The following is a 21,224-nucleotide window of genomic DNA, read 5'->3' on the forward strand; positions in this document are numbered from 1 at the left end:
CGCAGGACTTTTTTATATGTATCTCCTATTAAATCAATTATTTCTTCAATAGATAGTCTCCAATCGTTATTATCATCCCCTTCCTTGGAAGGCCATATCTGATAGTATGCTCTTCCTTCTTTGGCACAACTATAGCCCAAGAATATATTGTAATATTTTATGGTTTACTGCAGTAGCATTTTTAAAGAAAGTCACTTATGAAATTCACCACTTCCTCATTTCTATTGCATTCTCCATTCTCGGCAAATCTTTCACCTAAAAAGCTTTTAGAGGGGGGTTTGTAGGGGTTCGAAATACCGTTTTACCTTCAATTTTTTTGCTGAATCCCGGAATCCCGAAAATTGGAAAAATAATAACATCGTCACACCGGTTCGTAGATGTTCAAATATTGGCATAATGACAAAAAATAAGGCTAAATACCGTCCCCGTCTGATTTTAAAATACCGTTTTCCCGTCTCTTTTTTCGTCAAATCCCGTAATACTGTATTAAAATAGGGCTAATCCCGTCACACCGTAAAAGTACAAACCTCCCCTTTAGAAGAAGTGTTTTGTAAACCTTGCCGCTACATTCCAACTGCGTGTATACTTTTGAATCACTTTTGTCACTCTAATAAAAAAATTTTATGAGTTGAAAAACATAGCGTGTCAAAGTTCAAATGTTATACAATAGGAATATAAAAATTTGAAAGTGGATCTTTCTAAAATCATTCGGAATTTTCACTAAAGTAAAATTTTAGAAATATTAGTCAGCGTTTTTACAAGTTTTTACAAGTTTTTTTAGGCTCTTCAGTCACGTGACTAAAAATCGTCGCGAAGATTTAGCGGGTAAAAAAATAGTATCCTTCTATCAAAATATGGCAGAGTTTTTTACCAGCTTTTCATAAAACAAATGATTGTGTGTAAAGCTCAGAGGACTGCCTGAGTTTCTCTCGTGTGTGCTGAATTTATTGTCTTTCCCATAAGGAGAAGAAGAAGGGTGGAGAAAGAAGCTGAAACATATGGAAATCCAATCCATTCCTATCGTGACTTGAGAAGAAGGTGAGCATAAATTTCTTTCTGATTTCCATCATGTATATATTGTCTAGATATTAATGGTCAAAACTTGGAAAAGCTTGCACTCTTCTCAGTGCCCCATTTTCAGCCTTGATGCCAGATGCTAGAAAGAAAATATATCATAATAGATGCTTTTACTCCCTGTTTACCTTTTTGTATGCTCCCCTCCCTTGTATCTTTTGTGCGCTCTCTGGGATCCTTTGGTACGTTTTGTGTGGTCCTTTTTGTACACTACCCATGGTCCTTTTTGAATGCTTTCATGGTACCTTTTGTACGCTCTCCGTTGGTCCTTTTTGTATATACGTTCCAGTGTCTTATTGTACCGTTCCCTCTATACATTATTGTATGTACCCCATGTACCTTATTGTACGTTCCCCAGTACCTTATTGTATGTTCCCCGTGTATATACCTTATTGTACGTTCCCTGTAGGTTCCCTGTGTACTTTATTGTACGTTCCCCTTGTACCTTATTGTACGTTCCCCTTGTACCTTATTGTACGTTCCCCGTGAACCTTATTGTACATTCCTCGTGAACCTTATTTTATGTTCCCGTCTACCTTATTGTATGTCCCCAGTGTACCTTATTGTACGTTTCCCGTGTACCTTATTATTGTACGTTCCAGTGTACCTTATTGTATGTTCCCCGTGAACCTTATTGTACGTTCCCAGTGTACCTTACTGTACGTTCCTCGTGTACCTTATTGTACGTTCCACTTGTACTTTATTGTACGTTCCCCTTGTACCTTATTGTACGTTCCCTGTGAACCTTATTGTGTGTTCCCCGTGAACCTTATTGTATGTTCCCATTTTACCTTATTGTACGTACCCTGTGGTCCTTTTTGTACGTTCCCGTAAACTTCTTTAATGGCTCAGTAATGGGAGATTTCAGCAAATGACCACACATTTGGCATTGATTACTGTAAAGAGATTATTTCCCATTATGAAATTTTGAATTTTTCTTCCCTTTCACATTCAGGTGCCAGGATGACAACTTCAACAAAGTTTGACGACCTCTAAAGCTGACAATACAACGTAACTTGCTGGCAATGATGTAATGATAATGTTGCACATAATGAGAATATGAACAAAGATAAACATTCTTGCAATAATTGAACCAAGGAACTCTATGTTCCAAGATGTGATTTAATGATCAATGATACAAATGTCATGGAGTTTAGTTTATCAAGACACAAAAAAGTTTGCTGGAAAGTGTTGTAAATATTTAGCAATACTGTAACTAAATGTGACAATTTCAAGGTTGACAATTTGTATATTATCACATGAATACTAATGTAACAGATGTTATGCACTGGAAATCTAAATCTGTAAAGAAGGAGATCCATTTTTAAGTAACTTTTTGTTTGTGAATGGTATAATATGGTGGTTTAAAATATTGATGACAAGGAAGTTTTTCATATGAAACTAATGTGTACAACATATTTTGATATCTCCCAAATTCATATTGCCATATTTACATATTACTCCCTTAGTAGACAGTCTCAAGATATTTTGGCACTTTCTTACTCAGATGAGTCTTAGAATAATATCAACTTGTAAATCTAAGATTTTATTTCCTTAATGAAGGTAAAAACCAATATTAGTTGAATAAAATACATTTATTTTTGTGTTAAAATTGTTATCATTTGCATGCAATTTTTAACAAGTTTTTAGACTTATATCATCTGTGAACATGTCTATAAAATAACGACAATTTTTAGCAGGAATATGGTTATATTTTGTTTTGCATCGGATATTGCTTAATATAAAGGGTTTAACAAATCTAAGTTACTAAGTTGGGGCTTTAGGCTGTAGTCGACTGCGACTACAATCTATGCTCTGAGCTATTGGAGGAAATATTTAACCACATCTTTGTGGCTCTTGTTTATTTATGATTTATTTATGATTTATTTTTGATTTATGATTTATTTTTGATTTATAAAATTGTGTACGAGATTTATTTTAGTGATTTGCCCCTCGTTAAGTATGATGATAAAAATTTTAAACTTCCACATATGTTTTGAAAAAGTTGTGCTTGGTCAGACTTTTCAAAGTCAAGTAAATCTTTCAGTGGCGTGTTACAAAAAATAAAGAAATACCAGATTGCTAGTGGCAAACTACACACCAAATTCATAGTAATGAATCTGTAAATGATTTTATTATCTATACATGAGAATGGTTTCTTTAAAGAATAATATCTCAAGTATGATGTAATTGTAAACATTACTATTCCAACTGATTGAAGAAATGTCGTTATTGATAGCAGTAAGCATTGCATGAGGTGAATCTCTTTACAGGGTGTCCCTAATTAAAGTATCGAGTTTGAACATGCGATTGAGTAGAAAAGTTTGTGGGTGTTATCGCTAAAATATAAGAACGTTATTCTCCATCACATAGGCTTATTACAAAAGGTAGTTACAACGTATAAATTAATCGTAATGACAAAGAAAAAAGAGGGAGAGCTTAAAATACAATTTTGTGAACACGCACATAAAAATTTCTTCAATCGCATGTTCAAACTCGATACTTTAATTAGGGACACCCTGTATACTGCAAATAAAAGAATGCACTAGAAGACATCATAATGTGACCGAAAAGAAATAAACTATCACTGATACATATTCCAATAAATAATTTTCCAACCAAAGTATTTTTCTTTCTTGTCTTCAATAATGCAATCAACAAAAGTACATTCGGTATTAAAAGTATACACCTTTTCGACTGTAGCCGTCAATTGCCGCGCGGGCATTTTTTACCACCCTAAAACCATCCCAGTCTTTTTTTCGCACCAAAAGACAATAGAAAAAAGTGTAAAAAAAGGATTGGATCGAGCTTAGAGTGGTAAAAGATGCCCGCGCGGCAATTGGCAGCTACGATCGAAAAGGTGTATTGATCGTACGACAACCTGAATCTTCATTTCATTGTACATATCATGGATACTTTTTGTGTATGTAACATTCCAATATTCAATGTTTGTGATAAATGCGAAATACTTGGCGTTAAAAGAGCAGCTGGTTGAAGTAGAAGAATTACTATTTTTCTATTTGTAGTACTTCTCATAAAATGTCATTGTTACTGCGATCTCGTTTTGGAAGTTCAAAGTGCTCATTTTACATAATATTTTTCTCTTCTCTAATTAGCCTCCGTCTCGGAAGAGGACTGGGCCCGAATTTGCGGACGTTTTCACAGTTTCACTTTCGTTTTCGGGTATACGAAAGCGTTTTCAGCCAGAAAGCAGAGGAAATCTGTGAAATTATGGCAGGGAATGCTAACCTATTTTTCCAATGTTTCTCAAGATTGGAGCAAGATTATTGTTCTAGAAAGTTCATAAGGGCCTAATAGTTTCAGATTAGTATGATTTCATCAGAAAAAACATTTACAACAAAGCTCCCTATTGATATGTGAAGGCTACTAAAAATAGCAATGTCCTTCATCAGAACAACTTTAACATAAGGGAGAAGGACAGTCAAGAAGTCTACTTCTTTGTTGAAAATTTGCACTAAATACTTTGAGAAAATGGTACTATGGAAGCCCATTCTATACTCCTAAATGATGGTTGAAAGATCAGCAGTTGAGAGGGTTGATTAAAATAGAACTCAATAAAGTATACATAAATATTTGACCAGAAAGAACTGGCATGTTGTTTGCTTTGTTTTGGTGTTTAAAAATATGTACCTATCAGTCCTAAAAAAAAACAAATTCGAATATAATGAGGGCAATGAGTCTGGTTAAATGTTACTATATTTACAAGAAAGGATTACTGGAAAAATACTACTGTATGTACTACTGATGAAGAACTAAACTCAAAAACTAAAACTTTACCATAAATTTACATTACGACAATTTAAAAATCTATCTTTAATAGCAACAAAGAAAAAAACATGGCTCAGAGCTAGTCAGAGCTTCAATTCAGTAGGTATAGAGCTTTCAAAATTTGAAAACAGACACTGCATTGCCCATTGGTTACTACAAGACATACTATCCACACGGTTTTTTTTATTCATGAAAAAAATAAAGTATTTATCAAAAAAAGGTTCTCTTTTTTTGGTAATCAATTCCAACAAACAACAATCAATATAACAGTTTTTTGAAAACCATCCCACAGTGTAAACATTATCAACCAAATAAACCCACACCGCCAAAATTGTAAAAATAAGTCAATATAATTTCTATCAACAATTTCTCGTAAAATGTTTTTTTCCAACATTCTGATACCAATCATGGCTGGAGGCATCATGTGTAGAGTGACTGTGTGGTATTTCATTGCTTTTAATGATCACGATACCAAACATCAACCACACAAAACTGACGCCAAGCAAAATCTGTCGATTAAAAAATTCCATGAAAATTATAATTGAAACTTATCCCGTAAAATGCTTTTTTCAACATTCCAGAGGTGTTCAAAGTTAGAGGTATCATATGTAGAGCCAAGCAATACATGAAAAGTCATTTCCTATCCCATTTGCCATGAGATATATGAGTCAACAAATCAAACAAAAACCAACAAATCATGTCTCTTCACTTTCATGTCACATCGTGTTTATATGGGGTATCAGAAAGCCAATCCACAAGAAGATCCATCTTCCTTTATTATGGAGTGTTTCAAAACTATTGGTAGGTTGTTTGGAAGTAAAGAAACCCACACAGTCTGTTTTATTTTGAAGATTTAACTTGAAAACAAACTGCATCTTTCCAGTAGAAACTCATGTTTCAACCTGCTACATAACATTGGGCAGTCGGGTCTGCTACTAACATGTAATAGTTTTATTATAGCCGAGATTGAGAATCTGTAGGCAGAACTTGTAACATGTATTATGTGTATAATTATGTCATTCGACTTGAATTATGATACATTACTCACATTTCACTGGATGCATTTTCGCTGTGAAATTATCCGCAAAATTTTCTGACCGCGTTCTGAGACGGAGGCTAATAGGTGTGAAAACGTTATGTAAAATTCAGAAATTTTTTCCAATAAGTCGGAATTCTTTTTACTTACATGTAATTGTAGAACATGTTACATATATTAAGTGATATTAGCTTGATATTGTAGGCAAATCTATTTGTAAAACGAAGATGCTGAAATTAAATCAAAATATTTAATATATCCGTCAAAATATTGAAAAGAAACTTCATGATCGAGAAATTAAAAATTATCAGTGTAATTAAACTTCCATTAATCAAGCTAATCTTGTAAAGAGCAAAATCGCCGTGTTATGCTTTCTGTTCAAATAAAGTATTTATATACTTAACTACTTACCTTTATACTTTTTATTAAGCTGCATATGGTTCTTCATTTTACCGTCGGTTAAGTAAACTATTTTTTAAATTATTAAGATCTAAAGCTTACGATTGTTTAGCCCCTATTTACTGATCGCAAAACTAGTAGCATATGGTATAATTCATAATAGCCTGTTTACTTATTTATTTATGATATTTTTACGAACCGCCAACATACAGTCAAAATTGGAGATTTTTATCTATAATTATTAGTATGGGTGCTCCTCAGGGTTCTATTTTAGGCCCAATTCTTTTTAACAAATCCAACAATCTTTTACTCTCTAACCGTGAGCTGAAACATTATAACTTTGCCGTTGACAACACTCTTTTGCAGTCGCAAAAACTCATGCTGAAGTTATTTTGAAACTCAATACCGAAATTCAAGCTATTCTATACTGGTTTAAGATCAATGGGCTTGTTGATAGTCCGGGCAAGCAAGTTTCAGCTTATGTTTCTCCGTAAATTTGAAACATTTACATATGTTTACTACAGGTAATATCAAAGTCAAAATCAGGTAATATCAAAGTCAAAATTAAAAGTCAGGTAAAAGTATTAGTTATCCTTATTGATGAGAAACTATGCTTTAACTCTCACGTTGAATTGAGATGCCGAAATGCGGGAAATAAAGTCAGCACACTTAGACGCATCCACCCCATTCTTTTTCTGAAAACGGCAAAGGCTTTATGCCACGCTTATATATTCTCAAACTTTAACTAGTATCCATTAATCGGGATTAATTTTGTTAAACATAACAATAAGCAAATTCAGAAAATTTAACTTAGAGTTTTTGTCTCAAACAGCATCTTTTCACATCAATTTCATTAATGAAATCCTTGAAGATATCATGAAACTTTGAAAAGTCCCGTGTTTCTAGCTAAACTATATTACCGTGAAAAGCACAGCTCAAAATCATATATTTACGCTGTGCCGACGAATCGAGATTCTATTCATCGCGCAATCAGCGAAGACAAAAGTAACCAAGACGACCATCCAAGATCTTGGATGAGCGTCATAGTCGATATTTTTATTCCCGTCGTTGAAAACACAACTTACAAAAAGTCATCAATGCTTTGTTAAAAGAGTCAGTGATAGAGAATCATAACAAAAAGTCTGTCTATTATTTCGATTCAATTAAAGTGACATTTCCATAATTAAAAGTTTAGTAATTAAATATTTCCTATCTATATAGGAAATATTTGTTAAAACGGTAATTTTTCTTCTTCTCCTTCTTCTTCTTCTCCAAGTCTAACGCTCGGTTTTGGTCAATTTCGTGAGTTTGTACATGAGTCTCTTTTTAAGTCAAGCTCCGGCGGTAAAAACAGTAGGATGTTCTTTTTTCGAGGCGGAAGACGTCATTTCTTCGAGAAACGTCTGTGATAAATATCCGTACAGCACTCTATTCTCCTTGTCGATCGGGCAACGTCCGCCGTTTCAGAAGCATATTGTTGATCGGACCATACTGCTTTGTTTCTAACTGTCAAAACAAAGATGGCAGAAAATAGACAACAACTTCTGCTCTTTCGCTGGTTTATATGCTTTGATGAGTTGAATTGGATCGTGATTTTTGTACGATTGTCACAAGGAATTGTCGATAGTGAACTTTTCTTAATATTCCTTTCTGGATTTGATGTTTCGTTTACATTCTGTAAGATACAATCTCTTGGTCTTGGAAAAACAGGACATTTTATAAACTTTCACACAAACTAACTTCAATTTTGTTTGTATATTTACATAAATCGTACGAAGGCAAGTGACTGTGAATAAATCTGACCATGTTATACCTGAAAAATTACATATATACTTGCAATGTGAAAAAAGTTTGCACCCAACGAATGCAATGAAATGCCGACAATGCAACAATGATGGTCGATGAATTGATTTTAGCTAAAAATTTAAACATGGAGCAAAATTGACTGGTTTAATTGATTGAATTTCCCTTGGTTTTTTTATCTACAACAATGAATTAACTACCGGGGTTAGTGACAGTTAGTGAAAACTCGTTGCGGTTATAAATTAAAAATCTTAAAGCTGATTACCGGATCCGGCGGAACACCACGGCCCCAATATGAAGAATGTTATGTTATACTTCTTAAAAGGTTTATTGCATTGAACATGGATGTAAATAATTTGAAATCACCTCACATGTACAATTAAAATTTTTCTTGAACTTGGAGATTTTCTTCGTGCATTTTAAAACGTGGAAAACTTTAGTTATGAATTTAGAGATCTTTTGCAACTTGTGTTTTTTAAAGCGTGGAAACTTTTGTCGTGAATTTGGAGATTTTCTTTTCTCCAACTTGGGACTATCTGACAAAACATGGGACGGCGATTTGGCCACCATTTCACCGAACCTCCAAAGACATTTGATTTGAGTTAATGAACAGCGTATTAAAAAATGGCAAAATGATGGAGCGTTTGACGTCACTCGCGTGGCAAGTTACACACGCGTTATTTGTTAATCCGATCGGGCGATAGGTGGTTAGGCAGCGGGCGTTCTCTAATTATTCTCAAATCAACGCTGTCAGTGAAAGTTATCGTGACATGTACTATGAAAGGAAGTATGATCGATAAACTTGGTGGAGTTATCAAAACAAATTTGTTGTCAAAGAGATTTAACAAGTTAGTGAAAATACAGACCAGATATCAAACAGTCCCATGTTTCGACCAATCGTCCCAAGATAAAGCAGTTGACGGTATGTACATTTAAAACGTGAAAAACTTTTGTGATAAATTTGGAGATTTTCTTACACGTGCATTCAAAACGTGGAAAACTTTTGTCGTGAACTTGACATTTTCTTCCACATGCATTTAAAAAATGAAGAAAACTCTTGGCATGACAATTTATTTTATTTTCTGACATTTTTTTGGAAATTTTGATTGTTTCTAAGTATGTGACATTTTTTGCTCTTGCAGCATGCTTTTGGAAATCATAAAATGGCTTCTGTTAAGGGAATTTTTTCCTATCGACATTCTTTCAGATTATGAAATGTTTCCCAGTATATAAAAATGAGTTTTTGTTTTTTTTGCAATCTGTCGGAAAAAATGAAATTGTTTCCCTGTTTTAAAAGATTTTTACTTTTTACTTTAAATTTTTACATTTTTTACAATATTTTATATATGAAAGTATAATGTAAAATATTTCATCTCATTTTGAAAATATATAAAATTTTCTTTGGTTTTCTTACTGTGAAATATTCTCCTTTTTGTCATTCTTTCATTTTAAATATTTGCCCTTTTTGGCTATATATATAATATTTCTGGAAATCAGCACTTAAAATAATAATTATATAATCAGGTCTTTTGATGTGTTCAACAACACTCTGCTTGGTGGTGCGACGCCGGGTGACCGCTAGTATAATACTAAAATCCATTTAAAGTCCACCTAACGAAAATTAAAGTTCCAGCCAATTTGATTACTGCATCGTTGTTCTCAGTCGGGTTCAGCTTGTTTATATTCCGTGATCCGTAGCTTTGAACCTACAGTCACCTTATGAATAATCCTGTAAATACTGGCAATAACAAAAATGGAATTTTGAAATTCTTAGGGACTTGTGTTGCTTGATGTTATCTGAGATTTAAAGCACTTTAAAATTTTTTGAGGACATCAATTATTATTTTAACATTTGTAAAGGAAATATTTATCCGCATCTTTGTGGCTCTTGTTACTGTTATACATTTGGGGATCATGTAAAAGATTTCTTTCGAAATAAACTCATTTCAACTACACTTGGAGGTTTCTGGGGAATTCGTAAATAGTAAACTGCATACTGATACAGTCTGCTAGACATTAATATGGTAATATTTGCTCTTCATCTTTGATTTTTTCTACAGTGATTAGATTGACACATGCGCGATAAAATTTCTATTATTTGTCTTCAGAGGTTACTATTTTCTTTGAAAACTTAACCTCTGATACTCAGGGTAAAACTATATACTATTGAAACTTCTGGGTTCAATCTAAACTCCAGCAAATACCGTCAAGTTTAGTTTGCAATATTTGTGTTTTTTCGGATCTTTACTAGGGGTAAGTTAAAATTATTACTAGATAATTTTTGTACTTGCGCATTATGCAAATTGTGGTAATAGATTCTTGACGCTATTGAATATAAATTTTCAAGACATTTCAATAAAAGTCTCTGTTTTACAGGCCAGGCAAAAAAGGGTCCGTCAGTCGGTCTGCGAAAAAATAAAAATGAAAGTAGAATTTCACCTATAAAATCCTCTAAAAAGACAGCCAAAACTACTACAGCTTGACAAAAATGTGAAATAGAAAATAAAAAAAAGACAAAATGCATGAATTCGTGGATAAAAAAAGAATTTACCAGTTGAAAATCCACGAATACACTCTTATTTTTTATAAGCATAACGTTTATAGGCATACTTAGGCTCAAACTTGGCAAAAAGTAAGCATAATGCTGATCATACCTCAAAGCTGAATTACAAAAGGTTTGCGCAGCTTTTCTAAAACGCTGACCTTTTGAGGGTTACTTTTAAAGCTGTTTGAGTTTTATTGGACTAAAGATTTCCATCCTTTGAGAAGAATCAAAGTTCTGACTTAAAACACAAATTTTCTCGAACCCAACGGTAATCAACAAATTGAAGTCTAAGCATATAAGCATAAATTAAGGCTAACAATTGGATTTTGCTAAACATATTGAGCCTCAACCCGATTTTTCCGTAATCTTAGAAAAAAGGAGTGTACTAGAAATAAAGGTTCTCCTGACGATTCAAATTAAAGTTAGAGCAGTCAGTATATTAAAATAGTAATATCTTTTCCAATAAATAATGGATAAGTACATTTTGTATAGAAGGAATAATATTGTCGGTAATAGTGAAAACGAGGAAAAAAATCTAAAAATTGATGATATATTCAAATAAATGAAAAAGTTTTTAATTAAAGATGTCCTATTTCCATTTTCATTTATAATGGACTATGGGAAATATTCGAAGCAAAGAGAAAGATTATAAGATGTTAAAATTAAAAGGTAGTCATACAGTTATTATGATTGTCCCGGATTAAACCATCGTTTGTAGTAATATGACCTAACTTCTTTAGTTCGAAGAATGTAAATTAAGGAATTGATTCCACCGTTCATTACTATGAACGAACAAGATAAATCGAGAAATGTTGAGCCAGCTGCCATCAAATGTGGCTTGACGAGAGTAACGATGATGAAAACTGAAAAAGGGCTCATACATAATGAGTAAAACAAGGCCATCAAAAGTAAAGTCTTTGCCGCTTCCTTTTTGTTAGTTTCAGAAGTCTTGTTTGTTGAAGTTTGGGAATCCCAATATGAAGAAGAAGATGACTGCTGATTGAGAGAGCGGGAGTGTCTTCTTAAATGTAGGTATGACACCAAATTGATGATCAGGACAATGTTGACATCAATGCACATGATGCCATTGGTCAAATGCTGCATAGTCAAATAAAGGTCTACTTCAGAGTTTTTATGGATAACAGTATGTGTCCAAAATAGAGTTGCTCCACCTCCATAGCCGACAAATATGATTCCCAGCACAATAAACTGAACCACTTTTGTGGAAATATGCTGAAAAGGCATTTTGATCTTTACAAGTCTCAAACCGGAAATTAGACTGAAAAACATCACACTGATAAAAACACTTGTTTCGTTCCAGGCAAGAAAGATATTAATGATATTACATTGAACGTGTAGCTTCATAGTAATTTGAATAAAAAGTACCGTAAATGTAGCGACAATGTCATTAATTGATAAATATATAAACAGTTTTTGTGATATTGTTAATTCTTTTTTTGTATTTTTTTTCAATCCATAAATCAACATAGAATTTGATATCAGTGTGAACAAAATCACCAAAATTGGTAGGACGAAAATAATATAGTTATCATTCTGACTAGTTGCAGACTGGAAGAAAGCACAAGCTTTTGATTCCGATTTGTTCGACTCCATTATTCAAAGAAATTGTCTTACTAGAATCGACAAGTGAAATGGTACATATCTTCATTAGTGATAGTTTTGATAGTTAGAATAAATCAAGAAAGTAAATAATCTCTTCTTAAGGGTACATAAAAGTACTTATGAAATCTGTAAACAAACCGTATTCAGCGGGATACAAAATCAAAACAAATGTCATAATGTCAAAATAAAAAATGAAAACAAATATGGTTGATTTTGATTGGTTCAATTGTTTTACAAGTCTGTTTTGGACACGTGATTTTAATTGTTCTCTTTAATGATACATGATTCGCACAATGTTTGCATTTTACTACTTTTAGGTTTTTTTATCTTATTAAACTATTCCCTAAAAAGTTCTTATTTTCATATTTTATAAAATAAATTTTATGAAAAATTTCTAGCGGTTTGCGTTTTGGCATGATCCCAAAATATCTTCTGGCGTGATGCTTGACAAAAAATCGAGTCTTAATGCATGGGTCCTACTATTCTTTTGTATTTTTTTGCAATGAACCGCCAATCTTCGGACAATCTACGTGATCATGATAAAATATTTTGTGTTACGGCAAGATAAAGAAAAAACCGTTTATTTGGATCGAGAGGAATGGAACAATGTTACCGATAATACGTATATTACGAGAAAACTAACCATCTTTGTTCCATAGTTGGCATCACTAAATTCAAATAGAAATATTGCCTTAACAGCAAACACTTCCCAAAACGGTCAGTTTTTCTGAATCAGGAAGGAAGGAGGTTTCCCCGATCGGAAAAATTTGCTTTGAACACTCTGGAAATGACCATGAAAGATAAATAATATTTAGGAAGTTCACCGGGTAACCGTCTCTTGATTCTATTTTTTCTCCATTTTGCTTTTTGATTCGGTGTAATCTTCCAAAGTGGAGAACAATGTTTTAGCATTTCATTATAGCGTTGCCGGCTGATTTTCTAAAACATTTTCTTTGTTTGTTTTGGTTGAAATATCAATAAATAAAGACTATGCATAACCAATAGAAAATCTTTATCTGAAATCAATATTATGTTTTTCATGGTGTAATGTCCGCCAGCTGTCATGGTGGTATATATAAAATTTAGTTTAGTCACAAAATTAGTCAACAATTTTTCCACCTTAGTACTAGTAAAGTAGTGAATCAACATTTCACAAATTTGTCATTGCTTTCATAATTTTCAAAAGTGTTTCTTTTTTGAATTATTTTCTCATCAAAGCTAGTACATATCGTGTTGATTCCAATATTTCCTTTCTTTGTTTCTTCTTGTAATGTCCATGGTACCAGCATGTAGTCAAAGATAAAAAAGAGGAATTCGAATCCAGTAATCAAGCTGAATCCAAGACACAATCCAATACTCCCACCGATTGAACCTGTAAAAGTGACGATGAAACTAAATGAAAGCAAAATGGCAATAAACTCTATTGAAAAAACCTGATAACCTCTAGGGAAAAAATGCTTTAAGTTCTGTCAATCAAATTGTGTGTTTTTGTCTAGAAATTGAAAGATAACATCAGTAGTTTTGGCTCTTGATGTTTAAAAATCAACAAAGTAGCTACAAAAATGTTTTTCTCTAAGTAATAGTTATCGCACGGTGTCGAGAACAATATAGAATAAAGTTTTCCAGTTCAGATTTTTCCTCAAATAACCCGACCCTGTAGGCGAAGAAAATATGAACAAGTTTGCACAAGGAAAAATATTTTCACGTAATTTTTCACACGTAAAAGTTACCTGGTTTATCATCAACTTGAAAGTTTTAAAAAAAAAAATTCACTTATTCCTCTCGCCATTTGTGTCTTTTGCTTTGTTTTGTTTTTCACGTCCTGCATTTTGGTGAAATCAACAATAAAACATCAACGATTAAAACGTTTGAATTTTGACTCGAACTACTTACTCAAAAGATCTGTCCAGGAAACAGCTTGCGAAGTGTGTTTGCTAATGATGGAGCTATCTTCAAACGTTATAAACAAACCAATTACGTTCTTTCTATAAGAATAATCGGAAGAATTCAACTTTTTTTGGTTTTGAAAGAAAGTCGCTAATCTAGGAATATCTTTCTTTTGGGTCTTTTTATGAAGTTAGACGTATAAAAGAATATCTAAGCGAAAGAGTTGTATTATATTATTATCTACCTCAAGTACTCTTGAACTTCGCTGTATGTTTTATTTAAACTTGTGCTGTTTAGAACATTTTGGTACATCTTTTTACTTCCCAATATTCCTGATGAAAATTGAAGATCATAAAACATTTCACTGCAAGTTCTCCTACAGTTGTCCCAGCATTGTTTTCCTTCTGTTTTCATCCTCGCATCTATTAATAGTAAAAGTAGTAGTTTCCCGATATGTCAAAGATGGTTATGCAGGTCTTTCTTCCTAAAAACTTTGGAATTTATCCGTAAGCATCAAGCAAGGACCATTTTTCAAACATATGTTTCCCCGACATAGGCTTACTAGAAAATTCGATCTGTTAGCCAGAAGTTTTAAAGATCTTATTTACCGGAAATTCCTAATGATGACGTCGTCAGCTAGAGCGGGGAAACAAATGATTGTAAGAAAATCTTCCTTCTTATGAAAACTAATATGCCTCTCAATTTTTTAGGTTAAAGCTATTTGGATAGGGAAAACAGATATTTTGGGGAAAGAGGCTCGTCAGCTGCTTCTCACTTCTTTTTATCGCAAGGTACAGAGTGTAAGAACATCATCAAGCGAGACTGATTAATTTCGATATCCGATTTTTCACGTTGAATATATGGTTTATCGTTCGCCAATTAACAGAAAAGCGTTTTAATTTTTCCCTATTTCAGATTCAGTCTTCCTCCCTTTTTATGACACTTTCGAACGTTTTATTGTCTTATTTAAAGATGTCAATTTCATAGTTTCTTTCTCTTATTACAAAACGTTCGAATTTCCTTTGTCTTTTGTTTAAAGAAATTTTTTATCTGTTCAAGAGGAGCCGCTAGGAGATTTTTTTGAAATTTCTGTTCTTTTTTTCCAGGAGAGTAAATTTTTTGAATAAATCTGGAAGAGACTTTCCAAAAAACATCCAGGTAAAATCCAGGGGTCGCCAAAGATATCTGCTCTTAAAATCCAGGAGCACATTTTAACCCTATTCAGCCGAGGCTTTTAGGGGCGGTTCGGAACTAGGGAGGGGGGTTTTTCCTGTACCACCCCTTAACTTTTGATCTAGTGGATTTTTTGGATGCATTTTGGAACACAAGATCTTTATCCCATAAGGTAACTTTTGACAAAAAGTTTTTTTGATGACGAGCAAAAACCGAAACTTTCCTTTGTTCTTATAAATAGCTATTGTATTCTAACAAAGGCTTTAGAAAAAAGTTGCCTGAGTTTAAATTGCTTATTTTATATCCTGAATATTCAATAAATTACGGTTTAAACGATATATTTGACATAAAAAATAAATTTGTATTGGAAAATTGTCAATTTTTGTGACACCTTACTGTCAGAAATATCATCATGCTCAAGGTGTGAAAATTTTCAGGTGTCAATTTTTTTGAAGCTAAATAAAAGTTAGGAATTGAGAGAAAATTTCATGGCAAAAGCTATAATATTTCAGGAGCTATCACCAATTATTTGAACTCCGAACAGAAACAGCCCCCCCCCCATAGGCCGAATAGGGCTAAGGTAAAACACATACAATTTTCTAGCGGACAAAAAATCCAGGAGCAAAATTGTGAAATACACAACCAGATACCAGATTCTTTTTCCAGGGAGCTTCATAATTTTCTTAAAAAGTTTCATTTTCTAGGAGCATTTTAACTTTCTTAGAGAATAGCTATTATATTTTTCTAGGAGCATAATATTTCTAGAGAACATATGTACATTTTCCAGGAGTCCCATTCTTTCCCAGAACAGATGATATAATCCAGGAGAGCCCAGGATACAGAACAGATAGTTTTTTCCCGGAGAAAGGGACCTCAAGAACAGTTATTTCATACCTCCTAGCCAGTGGCTGCTCTTGTCTAATTTTTTACATGTGACATTAAAATAATTATTTGATCAAAAAACTATTTTGTTTATGCTCGCTGCTACAGAAGAGATATTTAGCTATCGACTATCTAAAAATATTCGACAGTGCGTTTTGCCTAAGAGGTGGACGATAAAGGTTATTATTATATACCTGTAGGCAAAAACAGCCATTGAATAATCCCATGGCTATCCCCGGGGGGGGGTACTAGGGCAAGCTGGGTTACGGGGATGCTCCGCTGGTCAGGGTACCTTTTTTAACCTCCACAAGTCCCCAGGTAGGGTCGCAAAAACACCAAAATAGAAAAATCAGTCCCTCGGAGGGTGAGTTTTTTTGGAAAATTTGGGGAAAACGTAGAAAGTTTGAGAAAATTTTGGAATTTTAGTCCCATTCAGGGTCACTTTTTTCGCCAATTTCGAGTCCCACGCAGGGTCCATTTTTCGAACCTCAGCGCCGGAGCCGAAAGCAGAGCACCCCCGCCGGTCGACAAGGGTAGTACCCCCCCGGGGGGCTATCATACCACGGTAGAATCTTTTTCTCTAATTTTGCTTTCAAAGTTTGATTTTTTGTCATTCTCGTTGTTATCAAAAAAATTAGCAAAATAAATCTATTGTCGATTTCATGAACAAATTTTATGACTCGGATTTGACTCGGCTTCGCCTCGTTGAATATTACATCACCTTGGGTTAATAAATCTCAATAACCAACATTTACTGGTATATCGTCAACTTAAAAAAGATAAACAAATTCTGTGATGAAATTAAGAATCTTTTTGACGAAACTAAGATTTCTATGAAACTAAAATTTTTTTGATGAAACTAACTATTTTTGTGATAAAAGTCTGAATTTTTGTAACAAAACAGTGACATCTCAGGGCCATCGTACTAATGTTTTACTTCCATTTCTGCTCATCTTACAGTGAAGACAGAGATAATTATTTTTTTTACCTCCCTCCCTCCCTTCAAGGCTTGCGAGCGTGGTTGCAGGCGGCCATCTTATACATTATAATTATTGTCAAATATGGGAAATATTTTATCCCGAAAATTACTTGTATAGGAGTGGTTAGCCAATAAACAAATGCCAAAACTTAATACACTGGTTTCCCTTATCGTTCACCCACTTCTGGGCCATCCGTTCTGCCCGCAGCGTTCCAGGAGTAAAAAATAGAAAGTTAAATACAGAATTTTATCAAAATTGTACTTTTATTTAAAAAAACTGAAACTTTTTTCCCGCCAATTATTTCATTATGCTGAGATAAGCAAAAAATATTTTTTATTTTCTTCTTTTCTGACCAATCTTGCTGTACATCCGTGTCAATTCAATGTGAAAAAGCTTATCAGTTAAAATTGATGAGTAAGCAAACGATATCACTAGTATTTAATAACAAAACCTTTAACCGTACCTCTCTGATTTTTGTAGCAGCTATAATCCTTAATACTGGTACAAACCTTCAAATCTAAAATAAATGAAAAATAGTCAGTCGATGTCGAGATATATGTTCACAAACAATGCAACATAATAGAAACATTGAAGACTATTATTATGGGATTCGAACCCACTATATACTATATACAAAGTACCTATGATTAGAACACCAGCGCCTTAACCACTCGGCCATCGAGTCACTACTGCATTAAGGAGTTCAAAGTTGCTTATAAACATGGTATTTACTCCAAACTCTACCCGGGGGCTAAAACCCTAACCAGGGGTTAACTCCCATCCCCAACCCTAGCCCTGACCCTACCTGACCTTACCTGAAACAACCATTTAATCTAACCGGGAAATTTGACTCTACTACCAATTCAATCCAAAACATAGGTCAAACATCGCGCGGGCAGGCGGGCAAAAATTCTAGATCGGCGGTTGGTTTAGCCTGGACTTGTTAATTTATTGCGCGCACAGGCCCCGACTAAGACAAAATCTTTTCGATCAGTTGCTTTTTAAAGGTCCATTCTGCTGCGCGCTGGACCAATAAAGATTATATTTTCCTCAACTCAAAAATATAGTTGGGATTGTATTTGGGAAGAAACAGAAGATAAAATTGGAATCAAAGTCGATTTGCAAGTAGGGCTAACACTGCAGGGGATTTTTTCCAGAAGTGGCGAATTTCTGGCAAAACTTTCCAGTGGCACGGAGTTGTCCTAATGAGAGAACGATTAACCACAGCGCTTTTTGATATTCGAATCAGCTTCGCTTATTCAAAGAAAGTTTTAGGCTTGACTGAATATTTTTCAGTTTTGTATTTTTCTCTATCCGATTTGTCTTGTCAAATATCTACTTAATGGTCTGATTTTTGATTCTGGTCAAACAATATTTTCAAGCTGTTCAGAGTTGTTTTAAAATATTCAAGAAATGTTTTTCTTAATAATCCAAAAAATAATATAATATTTTACCTAATTTTATTTCTGACCTCATTTCTTCACCAATACAATCACATTGCTGGTAAACGTTGTTCAGAATACAATCAGTCCAACACATTTCTCTTTTGTATGGATAACCCTCTTTGATGATATGGTATGGCTGTGTGCCACAACTATCAACAAATGGATTTGGTACTTCACTATTCTGAAATGTTATTTTGAATTATGTACACATTTTTGAACGAACGTCCAACGCTTTGGAATGGAAACATTGTAAGCTTTTGAATGTAAAAACTTTTTGGATTTAAGCCTAAAAACTTTCTGAATTTGTCCTTATTCTCACCACTCTGTGAGTATTTTTGTATAATCTCTCAAGAAATCGGGTGTTTTAGTGTCTGCAAAGTCTATATTAGAATATCTTAAATTATTATTCAGTTTAATCTTAAAGCCTCACTTTCTTATATTAGGTCACCCGATCGGTTTTAGTGATGGCGTGATTCGCCTTTATTTAAGTTCGCGATTTTGTGATTTAAGATTTCAAAGTGCTTGTTTGGTCGGAAAAAACCAACGAGATCAACATGATCTTGATAAAAAGGATATTTACCTTGTGTTAACGTGATTTAAAAGGTGAACGAGGTGCCTCTTATATAGCTTGTTCTTAAATGATAATGTAAGAAAGGTAAGCCATAGTATATCCTTTTTAATAGGAAAGAACTTAACATTGATTGTTTTCAAATGTAATTTAAACCTTACTTTTATTGCGGACAGTTTTAAGAGCGAAAATTCTCCAGGTTTTATGTAGGCGTTTCTGGAACCTTCCATAATTGTGTATGGATGACCATATGGACTAACCAATATGCCAGCCCCTTGGAATGGTAAATCTGGCTGAAAAGCATCTTCTAACTTAAGATCAAGTATTATTGATAGCCCAGACATTCCATCAACCATTTTAGCCTTTCTTGAGCCACTCTTTTCGTCAAAAGAATTGAATTGAAAGCACTGTGGATCACCGTACCATGAATATACCGATTTGATATCATGATTGCACATTTCATTGTAAAACTTGCAAGTTATCGGTGCAAAAGCTTTCATGAATTCTCCATTAGTCATATCAGAAAAGTTATTTTGTAACATTTGTTTCAAATCTAGTGCTGATGGTACAGATTCGTTAGTTTTCATTAGTTCGAGTAGCAATAATGTCTCATTTTGATTCGTCAGAAAATCATCGTTCTCTGGAATTGATAAATTATACCTGTTGAAAATTCCATGTACTTTGGTTTCTGAATAAGAATACGAAGGGCAAATTGTGATGGTAGGAAATTCTAGTTCACCAAGTGGAACATACTCTTTCGAAATAGTTGTCACTGTCTTGAATATAATGAAATCATAGACGATCTCATAAAAGAGAAGAATAGAAAATAATGATATTGTCATATTTAAAAAACACCAAAAAATTCTTCTTCCCCAATGATGTCTGCTGAACATAAAACGGAATCCATGTAAAGTTACTCCTTCTGAAAACTCTTTGAATAACTTTCTTCGCTTTTCTTTTATTTTCTGGGAAGAAGTGATTTTGGAAGAAGCCATTATTTTTCACCTTTTTGTCTCTTCACCAAACAGTCAAGAATGAAAGATATATTTATTATATAAAAAATCGAATTTTCATAAGAAGATATTTAGACTGTTTACATCTGCTCATATCGATTAACGATTCTATATAATTAATGAAATCACAGTGAGTAGATACATTATAAAAATTTAACGAATTAATAATTCAATTTATTTCAATTGCAACAAGACCCGCAGAGCTAAGCTAATTCAAAGCATAGTCAATAGACAGAAAACCCTGATCGGGAAGGGCGGTCACTTCAGGGTTTTCTGTCTATTGAATACGTTCAAAGGGATATGAATAGTTTCATTTCAATATTGGAAATCAACCAAGCACTAAAAAGGAAAACTTTTGTGAAACATGAATTGTTATACTTATACCGGGAAATATCTGCAAACGCTAAGATTGGCTTAAAGTTATTCTCCTAACGGGTCATACATTCTGCGCCAACCAAGCAACCCTGGTAAATTTGAAGATCTGACCTAGTTGCTCAGCCAAAACAATTAAAACTTCGATGTCTTTTGTATAAAAGGGAAAGTGAAAGCGATTGTTTAACCAATTAATGGCGTTCAAAAAGCTCATTTAATATACATCCTAAATCTGGATTAAAAAGATCAATGCGGTGTGCCAACCTGGGTAGATTCTCTTACGGAGCTAAAACCTTTAGAGTGAATATGTGTCATGAGCAGAATATCAGAATCTGCTTGGAGATTAAATGAAAGTAGAAAAACCTAATTTGAGGATCACATGTATGAATATCACTTTAGTAACGACAATCAGGATTCCCATTCAGCAAATTAAAAAGTAACAATAGCTATCATCCAGGAGCTTTGAAGAAGGCCGTATTATTCATACATCAAATCATAACAAAAGAGCGTTATCAAAAAAGCTAATCACAAATAAAGATAGAGTGTAAACTTTCTTAAAAAGAATGTAGGGCCTAAACAAGAAGAAAAGTGATCATCTTTCTACCAAGGGAATTTACCGCCATTGCTATGTTACA

The 21,224-nt window shown here is 33.6% G+C and overlaps 1 protein-coding gene across 1 annotated transcript; it reads right to left on the minus strand.

The window, feature by feature from the left end:
- Positions 1 to 12,769: 12,769 nt before the first annotated feature.
- LOC136804354 (acid-sensing ion channel 5-like) lies at positions 12,770 to 20,245 on the minus strand. The gene is made up of 6 exons (XM_067061064.1): positions 19,366 to 20,245; positions 18,646 to 18,817; positions 17,655 to 17,708; positions 14,401 to 14,578; positions 14,163 to 14,254; positions 12,770 to 13,641 (listed from the first exon to the last, which is right to left on the minus strand). Exons 1-6 carry the CDS (start codon positions 20,197 to 20,199, stop codon positions 13,412 to 13,414), a joined length of 1,560 nt encoding a protein of 519 aa, XP_066917165.1. The 5' UTR covers positions 20,200 to 20,245; the 3' UTR covers positions 12,770 to 13,411.
- Positions 20,246 to 21,224: the final 979 nt, after the last annotated feature.

Source organism: Clytia hemisphaerica, unplaced genomic scaffold (genome assembly GCF_902728285.1).
Source record: "Clytia hemisphaerica strain Z4C2 unplaced genomic scaffold, Clytia hemisphaerica genome assembly, whole genome shotgun sequence".
Taxonomy (NCBI): domain Eukaryota; kingdom Metazoa; phylum Cnidaria; class Hydrozoa; order Leptothecata; family Clytiidae; genus Clytia; species Clytia hemisphaerica.